At 42.0% G+C, this 19,895-nt stretch overlaps 1 protein-coding gene across 1 annotated transcript; it reads right to left on the bottom strand.

The window, feature by feature from the left end:
- Positions 1-2,465: 2,465 nt before the first annotated feature.
- NECAP1 (NECAP endocytosis associated 1) lies at positions 2,466-19,420 on the bottom strand. Its single transcript, XM_025401654.1, has 8 exons — positions 18,444-19,420; positions 10,557-10,657; positions 10,297-10,401; positions 8,396-8,477; positions 7,137-7,245; positions 6,866-7,049; positions 4,535-4,637; positions 2,466-4,196 (listed from the first exon to the last, which is right to left on the bottom strand). Exons 1-8 carry the CDS (start codon positions 18,536-18,538, stop codon positions 4,148-4,150), a joined length of 828 nt encoding a protein of 275 aa, XP_025257439.1. The 5' UTR covers positions 18,539-19,420; the 3' UTR covers positions 2,466-4,147.
- Between the last annotated feature and the right edge of the window lie 475 nt (positions 19,421-19,895).

Here is a 19,895-nt window from a genome sequence, read left to right on the forward strand (position 1 = left end):
GCTGAGGCAGAAGAATCACTTGAACCCAGGAGGCAGAGGTTGCAGTGAACTGAGATCATACCACTGCACTCCAGCCTGGGTGACAGAGGGCAATTCTGTCTCAAAAAAAAAATTTACCTCTTCGACATTTATGTAATGACCGTCTCTCACTCTTGTTATAGCTTTTGACTTAAAAGTCTATTTCGTCTGAAATACATCCAGTATTTCCCCCTTATCCTCAGGGAACACATTCCAAGATCCCCCATGGATGCCTGAAACCACAGATAGTACTGAACCCTATATACATTATGTTTTCTCCTATATATACACACCTATGATAAAGTTTAGTTTATAAATTAGGCACAGCAAGAGATTAACAATAAGTAATAATAAAACAGAATAAATATAACAATATGCCAGAGTCACTACTCTTGTGCTTTGGGGCCACTATTAAGTAAAACAAGGGTTAACTGAACTTGTACAAGCATTGCATTACCACAACAATCAGATAACCGAGAGGACTACTAAGTGTCATATAGGTAGGTAATATATAAAGCATGGATACATTGGACAAAAGGATGATTCACATCCAGGGCAGGGCAAAGTAGGATGGTGTGAGATTTCATCACACTACTCAGAACAGTGTGCCACTTTTAAACCTATGAATAATTTTTGAAATTTTCCGCTTAGTATTTTCAAAGCATGGTTGACTACAGGTAACTGAAAGCACAGAAAACAAAACCTCAGATAAGGAGGGACTATATAGTAATATATCTACCCCTGTTCTCTTCTGGTGTCCATTTGCATGAAGTATCTTTCTCCATGCCTCACTTTCAGTCTGTATGTTTCCTTAAAGGTGAAGTGAGGCTCTTGTAGGCAGAATACAGTTGAGTCTTGTTTATTTAATTCATTTAGCCACTCTGTCCTTTGATTGGAGAATGTAATCCATTTTGCATTCAAAACAATCATTAATAGGTAAGGATTCACTACTGCCATTTTTAAAATTGTTTTTTGTTTTGTGGGCCCTTTGTTCCTTTCTTCCTCTCTTGCTCTCTTCCTTTGTTATTTGATGATTTTCTACAGTACTTTGTTCTCTTTATCTTTGGTGTATCTACTGTAGGTTTTTGCTTTGTGATTACCATGAGGTTTACATAACACTTTTTAACAGTCTATTTTAAGCTGATAATTTAAATCACATACAAAAACTCTGCACTTTAAATTTCCATCCCATCTATAATTTTTGTTTTTTCTTAGAGACAGGGTCTTACTATGTTGGCCAGGTTGGTCTTGAACTCCTGGTCTCAAGCAATACTCCCGCCTCAGCCTCCCAAAGTGCTAGGATTACAGGCATGAGCCATCACACCCAGCCGCATTTTGTTGTTGATACCAATTTTCATCTTTTTATACCACGTATCCACTAACAAATTATTGTAGCTATAGTTTTACAGTTTTCAAGGGAGGGTTTTTTGGGTTTTTTGTTGTTGTTGTTTCTTTGAGATGGAGTCTCACTGTCACCCAGGCTGGAGTGCAGTGGTGCAGTCTCACCCACTGTAACCTCTGCCTCCCAGGTTCAAGTGACTCTCCTGCCTCAGCCTCTAGAGTAGCTGGGATTACAGGCACCCACCACTACGCCCAGCTAATTTTTATATTTGTAGTAGAGACAGGGTTTCACCATGTTGGCCAGGCTGGTCTCAAACTCCTGACCTCTGGTGATCCACCCGCCTCAGCCTCCCAAAGTGCGGGATTATAGGTATAAGCCACTGTGCCCAGCCTTGATTCATGTTTTTGCTTTTTTTTTTTTTGGTTTTGTTTTTTTTTTTTTTTGAGAAAGTTCATTTTATCACCGAGGCTAGAGTACCGTGGTACAATCACAGCTCACTGCAGCCTCGTCCTCCCAGGCTCAAGTGATCCTCCCACCTCAACCTCCCAAGTAGCTAGCACTACAGGCACCTGCTGCCATGTCCAGCTAATTTTTATATTTTTTGTAGAGATGAGATCTCGCTATATTGCCCAGGCTGGTCTTGAACTGGCTTCAACCAATCTTCCCACCTTGGCCTCTCAAAGTGCTGGAATTACAGAAGTAAACCACCACATCTAGCTAATTTATCTCCTGTAACAATCACTGAACAAGAACTCCCAAGATCTTTTCTGGTTTCCAAAGTCTGTGGCTCTGACCTTAGTTCTTTCTCTTACACTGATCCCTGTCATTTCTGCTGATTACAGTTAAGATATAAGAAGTGGCCTAGATCATGAAGATAATTGGAAGCAAATTAACTGCACCAGAAAATAAATAATGAATATTAATTGATTACACAGAGTGCTCTGTCATTTTAGGACCATGAGCACAAAGCTCTAGTCTCAACTTCTTAAAAGCCTTATTTCTTAATAAACAGTGATATAAATATCCTTTATTACCTACTGGTCCATTTATGTTTGGTCGATTCAATTTAAAAGGTAATCAAATAAGCAAATTAAAAGATAAAAGAGACACTTTTTTCATATTTTTAATTACCATTATTGCACCAATACAGCATATGCTTTATATACATATATCTTAAACATTTTCCATTTTTCAGGAATTCAAATACATAATATATTATCATCTTGAGAATACAAAGAACACAACATGGAGGAAGATTGAGAAAATAGGTTCCCAGTATTTAGTCACTAGTGATTCTACAGACTTTCCTTTTAGTGTTCTCTATTGGAATTTTAATATGTCCTGCCATGGCTCTGCAAGAATAGAGCTGCCTGGAAAAGGAGGCAATGAAAAGAAAATGGACCCAAGTCAGAAAAAGTTAAGAAGGGAATCCAGGAAAGTAATATATTTTGAAACTAAACCTAAGGACTCCCTTCTGCCAGAGTGTACATACCCAAATAGGTGCAAAAGGGAAGCAATTATATCTTCCCATTTCATCCTCAAAATTGCTCATTGAGAAACAAAACAGAAAGTACCCACTCACCTAAGAAGCACAACTTTTTTCACAGCATTGTAAAAGGAATGGCAGGGCAGAGGGAAAGGAAAGTAGTGGGACAACAACTTGCTTTTAAGATACCCTGGGTGACAGGTATCAAAGCCTTGGGCAAAACCTGTCACAGTAAAGCTGTGACTCTCCAACTTCCTTCACAAATGACAATATACATAATAGCAGCTTTCTGTTAAAGAACTACATGAACTGAAAAGAAATGTTTATGGAAAGGGGCCAGATACCCAGGCAGCAAGGCAATGAGGGTACTAAACAAAAGTTAAGTGTTTTCAACCTCTCTGCTCTACAGATCAGGTTAAAAACTCTAAACCCTTCAACTTTAGGTCAAATAACAGGGCAAATACAAATTAATGCCATGCTTCAAATGCAGCAACCAGATGGAGCTGCAAGAAATTAAACACTCCTATAGACTATCACTTGGAAAGCACAGCCTCTTGAACCTCCTTCATTACAGAGACACCCACTGGTCAAAGATGTTACACAATTCAAATTCAACAAACAGAAAAGAATAGTGGAGGTGCCACCAACACAACCCTCTTATCATAGAAAGAAACATGTAAACACACAAGAGGGCGATGGAGCTGCACCCAGCACTGGATGTTCACTGAGTACAATAAGCCTGAAGGAGGCTACACAGCAGAGACCCAGGAAATAGGCCTTTCTCCATATCTACCCCTATCAAAATTCTGAATTTGTAAACACTGAGGTCAGCCTGTCCATTTTTAGTCCTGGGTTAGTGGAGAAGGAAGTTGCAAGGTTTTTGACTCCCCTGAAATTGCCAAATAGGGCTTCACAAAGAGGCACACAAGGGTCATGAGATGATTTTGAAATAAGTTAAAGAATTTAAAAGATGAGACAAATTTTACAGATGTTAGAGGTCATTCCCCCTCAAACAGACGCTGGCCTTTTGAGCCCTGCATGGTCAGCCAAGACTATGATAAGATCCACTAGTCTCCTACCTTGGTACTAAGCAGGAGATAACAGATACTTTCTTGGCTGCACAAGTAACAACACAGGGGAGTGACATAAACCAGCTTGAATGTAATGGAGAAGCTATGAAAAAGATTGTCCAGTCATTTTGGTTCTGGGGAGGAAATGGGTTCCTAACTTCCCTCACAGATTGGTGCCCTCAAGGTCTTTTTTATTCCTCAAGTCTGTCCTTAATGTCCTGCCAATGCCATTCAGAACTGGACCCAGTTGGATGGCTGTGGTGCCTGGTTTGGAACAGAGCTGCAAGACAGGAGAATAGAGAAAGTCAAAGACATCATATTAGGATAACAACTCCATTCTTTACTTAATAGTTTCTAAGAAATCACTGCCTAGAATTTCCAAAACTACACTTCATGGCAATTCTACTTACCAAGGCCTGAAAGATCCCATTCAAACCTCATCCTACAGTTTTCTTGTCCCACCATTCCCAGCACTACTATATTTCCTTCACTATAACTCCTCCAAAAGACTCTATGTGACCTGCATATCCATTGCTTCTCCAGATCAAAAATTTCAATTGACTGCACCTATCTTCTACACCCTGATTGAGAGTGCGCTAGTTTCCCTGCGTCCATCACCTGGATGCAGTGCTGAAGTCCCCCCACAAGTCATTGCTTGCAGAAACTGGAGTTGGTGCTGGTGTCGTGACGGGAGCAGGAGAATCCAAATCTAAAAGGATATCTAAACACAAGGTAAGAAAAGAAAAAAGAAAAACATCATCAAAATCTAGGAAATGAGAATTTATGTTCACACAAAAAATCTGTACACAAATGCCACGGCGGCTTTACTCATAATGGTCAAAAACTGTAAACAACCTAGATGTCATTCCTTGGGCAATAGTTACTCACACTGGTATATCCATACCATGGAATACTACTCAGCAATAAAAAGGAACAGACTATTGATATACACAACTTGAATGAATCTCAAGGGAATTATGCTGAGTGGGAAAAGCCCGTCCCAAAGGTTACATGCTGTATGATTCCTTTCACAGAACATTCCTGAAGTGACAAAATTATAAAGATGGAGAATAGACTGGTGATTGTCAAGCGTTAGGAATGGGGGAAGAAAGGATGAGAGGGAGATGGGTGTGGTTGTGTAAGGTTGACACAGGGGATCTTTGTAGTGATTAAACTGTTCTATAGCCTGAAATGATGGTGGATCCATGAACCTACACACGACAAAACTGCAAAGAACTAGCCAGATGCACTGGCTCACACCTGTAATCCCAGCATTTTGGGGGGCCAAGGCAGGATCACTGAAGCCCAGAAGTTTGAGGCCAGCCTGGGCAACATAGTGAGACTCTGTTGTTACAAAAAATTTAAAAATTAGCTTGGTGTGGCAGTGTGCACCTGTAGTCCCAGATGTTTGGGAGGCTGACGCAGAAGGATCTCTTGAGCTCAAGAGTTTGAGGCTGCAGTGAGCTATGACTGCACCACTAGCCTGAGCAACAGTGCAAGACCCTGTCTCAAAAAATAAAAAAACAAACAAAAAAACCTGCATAGAACTAAATATACAGATCCACACAAATATACACAGATAAGAACATGTAAAATGGTTTAAGCTGAGTAAGATGAGAAAGTGGTATAATGTCAATTTTTGATTTGTGATAATTGACAATAGTTTCACAAAATATTACCAATTGAGCGAAACTGGGAAAAGGGTAAACAGGATCTCTTCATATTATTTCTTACAACTGCATGTTAATCTACAATTATCTCAAAATAATAATTTAATTAAAAAAAATCTTAGATACTATCCCCAGTGCCTTCTGGCAACACTTACCAAAAGAAGCAGGCTGTAACATTTTCACCTCAAAAATTCCAGGAAGAGAAAGCTTAGCCTTAGTAATCAATTCAACCAATTATCTGCATTGTCCAATACATTAAGTTAAAATTCTCAGATTCTAAGACATAGTTCCCTAATCTTAGAAAATTTCTTTTCTCAGTTCCAACGCTCTCACATTTCAAATGAGAAGATGTAACTATATTTATTCTTTCTCCCACCAGACAGAAAAAAAGAATGAAAATGTATGGACAAATCTCCTTTTCTCCCAATTGCTCTTGTGAAGAAATGGGAAGGTTTAAGAAATAACATTTACTAAATGGCTACCATGTTCCAAGTGCTATGCTAGGTGCTGTCAAATCATTTAGCCCCTCACGACATTGGGATGGTAATTTTTTTATTTTATCTATCTATCTATTTATTTATTTATTTATGTTTGTTTGTTTGTTTGTTTTTTATGAGACAAAGTCTCACTCTGTCACCCAGGCTGGAATACAGTGGCGCAATAATGGTTCACTGCAACCTCCCAGGCTCAAGCCATCCTCCCACCTCAGCCTCCCAAATAGCTGGTTCTACAGGCGTGCACCACCACATCCAACTAATGTTTGTATTTTTTTGCAGAGATGGGGTTTCGTCATGTTGCCCAGGCTGATCTCAAACTCCTAAGCTCAAGCAATCCACCCATCTCAGCCTCCCAAAGTGCTGGGATTACAGGCGTGAGCCAAGGTCCCCACAGGGATGGTTTTACATCTCCAGTTTGTAGATAAGGAAATTGAGACTCAAAAAACTGAAGTAATGTTTACCAAGCACATTCAAATATAAAGTAGCAGAGCCATGACCAAAATCTTGGTCCATCTGACTCAAAAGCTTATAAACATCTAACCAAGAAAAAAGTGAAGGAAATTGTCTTTTTAATAAGCATATATTTTCTGCCAAAGAACCGACGAGATACTACGACTCTTAGTTTACAGAAAAGCTTTGATTCCTTGCTAGAAGCTGCCAGAATCACCTTGTCAGTACCATGAGCTATTTCATAGCAAAAACATTAACTCTCCTTGACAAACAGGTGTTACTTAATTAAAATATAAGATTGGATTTCTCAAAATTAGAAGTATCAGATTTACCTGCATCACTGCCTCCATGGTTAGATTTCGGAATGGGTGGTGGGGTGACATGATTGCTGATGGCAACTGAGGAGGACGGTGGGGGAATAGTGACTTTGCCTCCTGGCGGGGGTGGGAGTAAGCTCAGGCCCCCACCCCTTGCAGTCCTGGGCTTAGAAGCACCTCCTTTCTTGGTTGTAATGTTCTACAAAAGAAAAAAAGGAGAGCAAGAGAAAGATGTGATAGGCTTATGGAAGCACAGGAAAACAAAATTTTTCAAAACCATACTCACCCCGATACTCAACTTGATGGTTTGTCCTTCCTTGAAGCCCAGATCCAACTTAGGTCGAGCATCCATTTCTTGAGATTCCTTGGAAATCTCAGATTCCTGCTTTACCCACCTTTGGGAACAGAGCAAGTTATCTTAGTTTGAGATTTCCTGAAAGCAGAGTCTGACATACAAATTTGGGTGTATTTACTTTTATGAAATGGGATTCCAGAAAGCACAGTGAGAGATAAAAAAGAGTGAGAAAAGAAAGGAAAAAAGCCAAGAAAGAAAACAACTGGAGTTCAATCCCACTGGGGGCCCTCTGAGAAATCTCACAGAATACATATCAGACTTGCCCCTTCCAAAAGAATGGCATTTAGCCACCAATTCCCATTCCCCACAGTTGCGGGCTGCTCCTGAGGGGGCGTTAGTTTCTTAATCTTTCCAAGTTAAACCTTGCTCTTAGCCTTCTACAACTTCAAAGAGTCCTGAGGCAGAAAAGGATATGCTTGCTCTTGAGGTAGGAAGCTGACTGTGCATAGTGCTGTCAACCACAGCGGCAACAAAATCAAGCAGGCTAAAGAAATACTGCAAAAGTCAAAAACACGTCAGCTACATAAGGTAACAAGAGTGGCACACAACTCCCCACATAAAGCCCTGTTGTTACTGTAGACCTCCCTCTACCACCTAAAAGACGGGGCAAATTCCTGTCTGGAAAGTGAGGAGCACCTCTGCCCAGCCACCGCCCCGTCTGGGATGTGAGGAGTGCCTCTGTCCAGCTGCCCACTGTCTGGGAAGTGAGGAGCGCCTCTGCCCGACCGCCGCCCCATCTGGGAAGTGAGGAGCGCCTCTGCCCGACCGCCGCCCCATCTGGGAAGTGAGGAGCACCTCTGCCCAGCTGCTGTGCAACCTTCCAAGTGTGAAGTGACAGCCTTGTGTGTCACCTTTCTGCCTTCCCCAAGTTTGCATTTTCGACATTAAAGTTTACTTTTTAATTAAAAGTTTAAAAAAAAAAAAGAAAAAAGACGGGGCAAATTCGACAGAGCATCATTTCAGACTACTGCACAAGGGATCTAAAACATACTGCAGGCTATAAGGAAAGGAAACATAGAATAGATGCAAAGATGACCGAAGGAAACAAAAGCGAATGGGGAGATTTATAATCATGATGAAACAGTTTAAGAAATAAAGAAACCAGGAGGAAAAGAGCCACTGCCCATTCATGTGAGAAGCAGCATGCCTATAAGCATTCAACCGGGGAACTAAGGACAAGCTTCACTCACTTGAAGTGATCCTGCAAGGAGACGTTAAAGTCGAAGGCATCTCCCCGATCTGTGAAGCCAATGCCAATGAAAGCACTGCGCCCTGTGAAAAGGTAGGAAGACTCGAATAGGAAGTATCTTCTATGGCAAGAGTCCCCAGCCCCTGGGACCAGTCCGTGGCCTGTTAGAAACCAGGCCATACAGCAGGAGGTGAGTTGCACACAAGAGAGCAAAGCTCCATTGTATTTACAGCCACTCCCCGTTGCTTGCATTACCACCTGAGCTCTGCCTCCTGTCAGATCAGTGGCAGCATCAGATTCTCAGAGGGGTGTGAACCCTACTGTGAACTGCACATGTGAGGGATCTAGGTTATGTGCTCCCTATGAGAATCTGCTGCCTGATGATCTGTCACTATCTCCCATCACCCCTAGATGGGGGTCTCCCATCTCCCCCGTCTAGTGGCAGGAAAACAAGCTCAAGGCTCCCACTGATTCTACATTATAGTGAGTTGTATACTTATTTCATTATACATTACAATGTAATAATAGAAATAAAGTGTACAATAAACATGATGTACTTGAATCATCCTGAAACCATCCCCTAATGCCGGTCTGTGGAAAACTGTCTTCCACAAAATGGGTCCCTGGTGCCAAAAAGGTTGAGGACTGCTGCTCTATGGCAAATTCTGCCCAATGAAAATATAACAGTCACCCTAACTAGACAAAGTCTGACTGTGAAACATCTTCTCACAGACCAAGAGTTGATAAACTACATAGAGTCCACATGCTTTATCCTGCCATAGCTTGGTTTTCTAGAAAAAGTTTCATTGGAACATAGTCAATATCAACGTGTTTATTTATTTTTACAGTGCTTTCACACTGCAACAGCAAAACTGAGTAGTTGCAACAGAGGCCACTTGACCTGCAAAACCTAAAATATTTATTATTTGTCTGTTTGCCAATCTTTGTTATAGACCATGGAGAAAACAGTGAGAATAACTGCCCCACACATAATATGATTCAAGTTTTGCCCCACCAAAAACTACCACAAACAATAAACGGTCAAAAAGTGTTCATTCTTCTTTTTTTTTGAGATGGAATTTTGCTCTTGTCGCCCAGGCTGGAGTGCAATGGCATGATCTCAGCTCACTGAAACCTCTGCTTCCCGGATTCAAGCAATTCTCCTGTCTCAGCCTCCCGAGTAGCTAGGATTACAGGCACGCACCACCACGCCCAGCTAATTTCTGTATTTTTTTGTTTTTTTTTTTTTTTTTGTTGAGACAGAGTCTCGCTTTGTCGCCCAGGCTGGAGTGCAGTGGCCGGATCTCAGCTCACTGCAAGCTCCGCCTCCCGGGTTCACGCCATTCTCTTGCCTCAGCCTCCCGAGTAGCTGGGACTACAGACGCCCGCCACCTCGCCCAGCTAGGTTTTTGTATTTTTTAGTAGAGACGGGGTTTCACCGGGTTAGCCAGGATGGTCTCGATCTCCTGACCTTGTGATCCGCCCGTCTCGGCCTCCCAAAGTGCTGGGATTACAGGCTTGAGCCACCGCGCCCGGCCATTTCTGTATTTTTAGTAGAGGCGGGGTTTCATCATATTGGTCAGGCTGGCCTCCAACTCCTGACCTCAAGTGATCCACCCGCCTTGGCCTCCCAAAGTGCAAAATGTGTTAATTCTTTTGTTAGATGTGGCGTTTTGATTTATTTAAGTCTACATATGAATTACCACATCTTGAACTTGTGCTCATATCTATTACAAATAACACGTTAATACTTTTCCTTTAGCAACTATAGTAACTTTAGAGAAAGGGAAGGAAAAAATGAAGTAAACCAAAGAAAGATAAATGCAATTGGACACACTTTTCATGGCCATGCATTCACCTGTTTTCCTGACTTCATTCCATTCACAATCCCAGTTCTCTTACCAGTACCATCCTGGATCCGGATTACAAAGTAGCGGCTGGAATCTGTCACTGTCTCCACAGCAATACCAGGATATTGTTCTACTGGAGCCTGAGCAAAAAGCTCCCCTGACAGATAAGAGAAAGACTTTTTTGAGCAAAGGAAGCCAAAATCCAGAACTCCAATTAACAAGTATTTCCATTCCAGTCCCCAAATTGAAGGTACTTATAAAAGCACACCAAATTAATATCCTTAATATTAGAGGGTCACCAGTGAAGATTACCTGAAACTTTATCCTCGAGTTTGATATAGGCAATCTTCCCTTTTGAAGTGATTCGGAGGCGACCAGTCCAATCCGGCTGGTCTAATTTCCAGTCAGATGCCCTAGGAGAGGAAAAGAGGAAGGCTCAGGCACATGTCCTTAATTTACTAAAGCCTACCCAGAATCTTTTACTGTATTTCTATTTCCCTGTCCTGGATTACCTATTCTTTCTACCTATTAATCAACAAGAATAATTCATGATATATTTAGATGCCTCATGTTACATATAGTCCAAAGCAAGTAAAAGACAATGCTACTACTTGAGGACTTTGGAGTCCAATAAGCATCATTAAAAAGATGTAAAAGCACGAATAAAAGCAATAAAAAATAAAATTCTGGCTGAGCGTGGTGGCTCAAGTTTGTAATCCCAGCACTTTGGGAGGCCAAGGTGGATGGATCACTTAAGTCAGGAGTTTGAGACCAGCCTGGCCAACATGGTGAAACCCCATCTTCTAAAAATACAAAAATTAGCTGGGTATGGTGGTGTGCACCTGTAATCCCTCGGGAGGCTGAGGCAGAACCAACTGAACCTGGGAGGTGGAAGTTGCGGTGAGCCGAGATTATGCCGCTGCACTCCAGCCTGGGTGACACAACAAGACTTGGTCTCATATAAATAAATAAATAAAATTTCTCATAACAATGCTATTTTCAAACTACAGATGCTATACTAGATAACAATGCTTTACTAATCAGATAACAACAAAGTCTACTAAATTAAATATCCTAGATAATGGGAGCCCTCCCAAATCACTAAATATACTATCTTTCACTGAATTCAATCAATATTTATACAATACTTATTAAGACAGAGGCACCACTGTTCTAGATGCTTGGGATACAACAGCAACCAAAACAAAGATTCCTACCCTCATGAGGCTTACATTTTAATAGAAGATAGAATATAAAAAAGAAACAAAATAAACAGCATAATTAGTATCTTAGAAAGTGGTAAGTTCTAAGGTAAAAAGAAAATGTAGAGGCAAATTAGGAAGATTGAGAAGACAGTGGGAGAATGAACAGGTTGTAGCATTCAAGAGGGTGGTTGGGGTAGGTCTCATTAAGGTGAAATGTGAACTAAAATGTGAAGCAAGTGAGTTACCCATACAGATATCTAGGGGGAAAAGCATTCTAGACATAGGGAACAGCTAGCCCAACTGTGCTAAGGTAGGGCATGCCTGGCATGTTTGAGAGACAGCAAGGAAGCCATTGCGGTTAGAACAGAGTAAGAGACAAGGTAGGAGAGGTAACAGAGGGCCAGATCACGCAGGGCCTTGTGGGCCATAGGAACAACTTTAGCTTTCACTCTGAGTGAAAAAAGAGCTACTACAAATTTTAAGCAGAGGTGTGACATGATCTCCCTTATATTCTAAAAAGATTACTACATCTGCTGTCTGGAGAAAAGCTGTAGGGATAAGAGGACTGAAGCAGTGGGATTAGCTAAGAGACTACTGCAGTAATCTAGAAAAGTCACAATGGTAGCAGAAGTGGCTAGATTCTGGATATATTTAGGGTACAAGCAGTAGCATTTTCTCATGGATTAGATATGGGATAGAGGACACAAAGAGAAGTCAAGGACAACTCCAAGGTGTTTAGCCTGAGCAAAGGAGTTTCCAGTTATTGAGATGAGGTGGAACACGTCTAAGAAGAAGGATCAGGGATTCAGTTTTAAATATGCTGAGTTTGAGATGTCTCGTAGATTTTCAAGAGATGTAGAGTAGGCAGTAAAATATATGAGATGAGTTCAAGAAAGACATCTGGGCTGGAGATACAAACATCCATGAAAACATTAGAAATTTATAAAATGTGTTATCATCAACTTGAACAACAACTAAGATTATTTATGATGAATTTTACAAAACATTGTATTTGTGATTTGTTTTGCCAGGAGTATGGAAAAGAGATTAGCAAAGTAAAAGTTATTAATAATTCCTCTTTTAGGAAACCAATGACTAATACTTAAAGGCAAGAAAAGCAACAATAAGGTATATATGAACAAGAATGAGTTTAACAAGATGAGAGGTAAAAAGCTGAAAGGAAGAAAATGAAAGTGAAAATTAGCACAGGTTTTGAACAGGATCTGTAAAATAAATCCTTCCCATTCTCTTCGCTCTTGATTCCCTGCCCTCAAAGACTCTCAAGTACCTAAATCTGATCCAGATTACAGAGCTCTAAAGTTCCTCATCTATTATACTTTTTTAATGAGTCATTACTTATTATAATCATGCCACCAAAAGCTAATGTAAATGGGCTATTAAAGATATTAGGAACAGCCAGGCACGGTGGCTCACACCTATAACACCAGCACTTTGGGAGGCCAAGGCAGGAGGACTGCTTGAGCCCAAGAATTTGAGGTTGCAGTGAGCCATGATCGCCCCACTGCACTCCAGTCTGAGCGACAGGGTGAGACCCTGTCTCTAAAAAAAAAGAATTAGGAACAAGCCTATTAAATGTGTTTTTCATGGATGAGTTCCTTATTTATCTTGTGTATCTAGTGCCCAATATTTAATAAATTCTGTAAGTAAATGGCTATTCGTGGCAACAGATTCCCTCAGCCTTGAGACTTAATTCCTTTCCTACTCCAAGACCTAATCTAAAGAACTCTTGATTTTGCTGGTCCTCTGACAATACTTTAAACTCACCTCACAAATTTTCATTTACCTTAGTAATAAAACTTCATATATATTAATAAAAAATCATTATGATGATTCACAGTAAGATTCCACATGTACATTTTATTATGTCCTTATAGTAGCTATGTGAAGTAGGCATGAAAAGCCTATCATACCTCTCTCTCTCTAAATGATGGAAAGGAAAACACAGTAATAATGCCTAACTTCAAAGTCCATTATTCTTTCATTACACTGAAACACATTATAGAGGTTAATACTGATTTAGCTAAGGAAAGAGGGTAGTGACGAATATTTTTTAAAAAGTTTTACAGGTTGGAAGTGTTTTCTAACCATTTACTTATTTGTGTGTGTGTGTGTGTGTAATAGAGTCTCACTCTTCCACCCAGGCTGGAGTGCACTGGCGCGATCTCGGCTCACTGCAACCTCCACCTCCTGGGTTCAAGCGATTATGTTACCTCAGCCTCCCAAGTAGCTGAGATTACAGGCCCGGGCCACCATGCCCAGCTAATTTCTTTTGTATTTTTAGCAAAGATGGGGTTCCACCATGTGGGCCAGGCTGGTCTCAAATTCCTGACTTCAGGTAATCTGCCCGCCTTGGCCTCCCAAAGTGCTGGAATTATAGGAGTGAGCCACCGCGTCCAGACTGTTTTCTAAGCATTTGTAAGTTTTTTTGTTTGTTTTGAGACGGAGTCGTGCTCTGTCGCCCAGGCTGGAGAGCAGTGGCATGATCTCAGCTCACTACAACCTCCGCCTCCCGGGTTCCGGCGATTCTCCTGCCTCAGCTTCCCAAGCAGCTGGGACTACGGGCGGGCGCCACCACGCCTGGCTAATTTTTTTGTATTTTTGTAGAGACGGTGTTTCGCCATCTTGGCCAGGCTGGTCTGGAACTACTGACCTCAAGTGATCCGTGCGCCTCGGCCTCCCAAAGTCCTGGGATTACAAGCGTGAGCCACCACACTCTGCCTAATAAGTTTCTTCTCAACCCCAATTTTCCTTCTCATAGTCTAGAAGTCTGGTCAGTGAAAGTCCGGGAACGAAGAGCTTACACTAGGTGAATTAAAGTCAATTATTCTCTTTAATCTTATCAGTCACTCAAAGGAAAAATTCCTCCTGCTTTTTGAAAAGGCCAGTTTGTCCTTTAATGTCAGCCTAGAGAATAAATCCTGCTTATATATAAAGTGGGTTCTGGTAAACAAGAAAGATTATGCAGACAACAAGAAAACTACCATTAATCAAGCATTTATTATGTGCCAGGCATCATGTCCATTCTTGTGAAAATTAAGTTAGAGGGCCCGGCACAGTGGCTTATGCTTGTAATCCCAGCACTTCGGGAGGTTGAGGTAGGTGCATTGCCTGAGGACCAGGAGTTCAAGACTAGCCTGGCCAACATGGTGAAAACCCATCTCTACTAAAAATACAAAAAATTAGCCGAGCATGGCGGCGCACATCTGTAATCTCAGCTATTCAGGAGGCTGAGGCACAAGAATCGCCTGAATCTGGGAGGCAGAGATGGTAGTGAGCCGTGATCGCACCACTGCACTCCAGCCTGGGTGACAGAGCAAGACTCTGTCTCAACAAAAAAAAAGAAAGAAAGAAAGAAAAATTAAGTGAGAGGATCCTACAAGGTAAGTATTGTTACAGTCATTTTTACAAAAGAAGAAACTAACATTCAAAAGTGGTAAGTGATTTGCCAAAAGTAACCCAGCAAATAAATATTGTTATTCAAACTTAATTCTGCTCTCTTCATGTACTATACTAAAAAAGTGACTGATGATAACATGTCTCTTGGAGGATAAAAAAAAAGCCAATAGGCATGAAAAACACAGAAGTATAACAGGAAAAAGAGGAAAATTAAGAAACTGCTTTAATGGCTCAGTGCAGTTAACTGATGTAAGTATAAAGGTTGTGGAAAACTAGGAAGTGAAGATAGAGAATGCATATGGGTGAGAGAGGCAAGGTGTTTTAAAAAGCTTGAAGTGGGCCAGGCGCAGTGGCTCATGCCTGTAATCCCAGCACTTTGGGAGGCCACAGCGGGCGGATCACAAGGTCAAGAGTTTGAGACCAGCCTGGCCAACATAGTGAAACCCCGTCTCTACCAAAAATACAAAAATTAGCCAGGCATGGTGGTGTGCACCTGTAGTCCCAGCTACTTGGGAAGCTGAGGCAGGAAAATCACTTGAACTGGGGAGGTGGAGGTTGTGGCGAGCTGAGATTGTGCCACTGCACTCCAGCCTGGGCAACAGAGTGAGACTCCATCTCAAAAAAAAAAAAACTTGAAGAAAAAGAATATAATCCCACTTCAATGTGTATCATACCCTTAACTCCTAAAGTTGGAAGTAGTGAGCTTGACCTTATTTAACAGTTCAATTAATGCCAATTTATGTGATTAGGTTTCTCTGTGTAATCTACTGATTTCTTCTTTCAGTCAACATTTACAGAGTGCCCAAAGTGTACCAGATACGGTACTAGACCCTGGGAATATAAAGTTAAAAAGATCTCAAGTTGTTCACAGTCCAGTCTGGAGAAAAAAGGAGACTAAACAATCCATTACAATACAAAATGAAGAGCCCTGGAATAGAGACAAGAACAAAGTGCTATGCAGGAACAGAAAACCAAACACCACACGTTCTCATTCACAAGTGAGAGTTGAACAATGAGAATGCATGGACACAGGGAGGGGAACAACACGCACTGGGGCCTCTCAGGGTAGGGGCGAGGGTGACAGGTTGACAAGTGCAGCAAACCACCATGGCACATGCATACCTATGTAACAAAACTGCACATTCTGCACATGTATCCCAGAACTTAAAGTTAAAAAAAAACAAAAAAGAATAAGGTGCTATGGAAGCACACAGGGTGCATATCTAAACCAGAATGGAAGGGTCACATAGGGCTTCCCAAAGAAGGTGATGTTTAAGTGACTCATATAGTACCTGTAACTACCATCTAAAAGCATGTTGATTTCTACTCAGGGTCAGTTTGGGGTCCAACTAAAAACTTATTAAAAACAGAACTGCTACCTCTTTGCCAAAGGTGCAACCCACAGGGCCCAGTGCACAGGTCAGCAAGCATAAAAATATCAATTCATGATGAATAAAACTCCAGTAAGGAGCAAAATAATAGACATAAGGAGAGGGTAATTTTTCAGCCAAGGTAATGATAAATGCCAGGAGGAAAAATCACAATGATGATGTGGGTCAGAGAGAAGAATAAGAACAGTATCTTGGCCAGGTGCAGTGGCCCACACCTGTAATTTCAACATTTTGGGAGGCTGTGGCAGGAGAATCACTTGAGGCCAGGAATTCGAGACCAGCCTGCGCAATATATCAAGATCCTGTCTACACAAAAAAAATTTAAAAATTAGCCAGGCATGGTGAGGCAATGCCTATAGCCCTAGCAACTTGGGAGGCTGAAGTAGGAGGATCCCCTGTGCCCAGGAGTACGCAGCTGCAGTGAGCTATGATCGCACCACTGCACTCCAGCCTAGATGATAGAATGAGACCCTACCTCTCTAAAAAAAAAAAAAAAAAAAACCCGACGCCTGCGTGCGGTATCACACCTGTAATCCGAGCACTTTGGGATGCCAAGGTGGGCTGATCACAAGGTCAGGAGTTCAAGACCAGCCTGGCCAACTTGGTGAAACCCCATCTCTACTCAAAATACAAAAATTAGCCCAGCGTGGTGGTGCGTGCCTGTAATCCCAGCTATTCAGGAAGCTGAAGCAGGAGAATCGCTCGAACCTGGGAGGCAGAGGTTGTAGTGAGCTGAGACTGAGCCATTGCACTCCAGCCTGGGCAACAAAGCGAGACTCCATCTCAAAAACAAACAAAAAAACAAACAAAAAAACAAACAAAAAAAACGAACAAGGGCCGGGCGCGGTGGCTCAAGCCTGTAATCCCAGCACTCTGGGAGGCCGAGACGGGCGGATCACGAGGTCAGGAGATCGAGACCATCCTGGCTAACCCAGTGAAACCCCGTCTCTACTAAAAAATACAAAAAACTAGCCGGGCGACGTGGCGGGCGCCTGTAGTCCCAGCTGCTCTGGAGGCTGAGGCAGGAGAATGGCGTAAACCCAGGAGGCGGAGCTTGCGGTGAGCTGAGATCCGGCCACTGCACTCCAGCCTGGGCGACAGAGCGAGACTCTGTCTCAAAAAAAACAAAAAAAAACAAAAACGAACAAATAGTATTTATAACTGCTTTACTGCATTTCCTACATTCTTTCACATCCATTATATGACTTAATTTTACTCTCCCAAAAACCCTTGTTAAGTACATTATCAGGAGAGCACAGGTATCATCACTAACAGGTTTTTTTTTTTTTTTTCTATTTTACAGATGAGAAAACTGAGCTTGGAAAGGGCTCACACTCATATTGTTTAACATGAAGCCCAGTGAACTGTCTTTCAACTACATAATGTCCTACAGCATCCTCAGAACCTCACAGTCATTGGATTACAAGGTGGTTAGTTAGGCCCTACAGAGAAAAATGCTGCCTCAACTTTGGAGGGAAAAGGTGTGGGAGAGGTTAAGAAGGGAGGTAGAGAAGGAAGACAGAAAATACTATCTAATCATCAAGAAAATACAATGAGAAGAAACAGAATGAACAACCATTGTAAAGCTTATGATCATAACCTTTGCTCACTGGTAAAACAGCTGAAGGAAAAACCGAATGGTGGATGATGACAGTTGGTGACGAAATTGACAACAGTACAAAAAATAAATCAGATCATCCAGAGAGTGGCAAGCAACACGATTACCCATAAATGTGCATGGGGAACTGGAAAGGTGTGTGACCTGGAAATGTGCATGGGGGAACTGGAAAGGGGAACTGGAGAGAGGATGAGGATGATAAGCTGAAGGACGCAGAGAAGAGCGAATGAAAGGGGACTGGCGATGGAGCAGGCACGACTGAAAGTGGATGATGGGGAGCAGATGGGTGTCCCAGCGGGTTACGGGGGAGGCGGAGTGGAATAATGCAGAGTGGTCATTTAAAAAAAAAAAAAAAAAAAAACAAAAAAAAAAACACGGCAGAAATATGGCGATGACAGTCCAGAGTGGAGATGGAGCAGGAGGTCAGGGAGATGACAACCCAGGTAGGGAGGCTAGCAAGGTGACAATACAGAGGTAGTAGTGGCAGGGACGAGCAGCGTGCTAGCTGAGGAGGAAGCTGTCACCTGCGACAGAGTACGCGTGTGCGGCAGCGCCTCGGGGTTAGTACCTGTAACCGCGGTTGGAGGCCCGGGGCGGAATCCGGTAGACGCTGACGTCCGGCTTCACACACAGCACAGACTCGTACTCCAACTCGGCCGCCATCTTGGCTCCGCTGTCCGCGCTGCCGGGGGCGAAACGTAAGACCGGGGGCGAAACGTAAGACCGGGGGCGGAGCACGGGAGGTGGAGATGCAAAGCGCGACAACTTCTGCTTGCGTCACTTCCGCGCGAGTTCAAGTTCGTTTCTGATATTAACCTCTTCGGTGACGCGGGGAGCCATATTGAAACCTGGAAACGATGAGGCTGGACGGCTCACCATCTTGGGTAATGGCAAAGATGCCTTCAAGTGCGTGACTCTCGTTATGGAAATCTCTCTCCCGGAGAGGTGCTTAGGAAAAGCGCCATCTTGCTCTAGGCAGGTTCCTGGAGTGCCCTACGAGGACGAGGACCGTATTGAATCCTGACGGATTTTCTTCCAGGAGTCACTTGCCAACTGTAGTCTCCTGGCAGAAAAGAGGCATCCGCCAGCCGGAAATGCCAGACGAGATACCTACAGAGAATGATGTATAAGCTGGTCATAGACACGGTGAATTTCAACTCTCCAGAGTCTAAACGCTGAAAACACCCAACTTGATTTAGTGCCTTACACTCTTCATCTCCAATTTGTCAGGACGACACCTGTTAAAATGTTTTGCCACACTTTCAGCGTGTACTTCGATTATCTTTTTGGAAAATTTGATCCTGTTAAATACACTCTAAATGCGATCAACCCAATTCCTGATAAAATTGGAAGCATAATGAACTATCTAATGGCCGCTATTAGCTCCCAGTTCTATTATGATGATAAATGCTACCGAACTCTCACCATAAATATGATCTTTCTGCGCCCCAAAAGTAAACTTAACAACACCGTAACTTAGTACAGATAGCAAGTGGCAAAACTGACATAGGAACTCAAGCCTTCCTCATTACAACAGCAGCAGTCTTCATCACTTTGTTGACTGGTTGAAAACCTGCCTCTAATTTGTCTACTCCACCTTGGAAAGTGATATCTTAAATTTCAAAAAGAATTACAATATTTATCCCTGGCGAGGACGTGAGGAATGGTCTAATCTCATATACTGTTGGCAGGATTGTAAATTGGCACAGCATTTTTAAAAGGGAAATTAACAGAATTTATCAAAATATTAATTGGACGTAATCTTCAATTTAGCAGTTTCACTAATAAGTATTGTAAAGAAATCCTTATATGCACAAAATGTATGTACAACAATACTACAGCATTGTTTGTAGTAGTGAAAAAAATGCAAACAACATGACCATCTATCAATGAAAAATGGTTAATGGCACATCTATTACTATGAGATGTTTTGAACTAAAGGGTTACCCATTGAAAGAGATCAAGATTTTTTAAACCCAACTGCAAAAAACATACAGCATTATCAACTTTTGTCGAAACA

Source organism: Theropithecus gelada, chromosome 11 (genome assembly GCF_003255815.1).
Source record: "Theropithecus gelada isolate Dixy chromosome 11, Tgel_1.0, whole genome shotgun sequence".
NCBI lineage: Eukaryota > Metazoa > Chordata > Mammalia > Primates > Cercopithecidae > Theropithecus > Theropithecus gelada.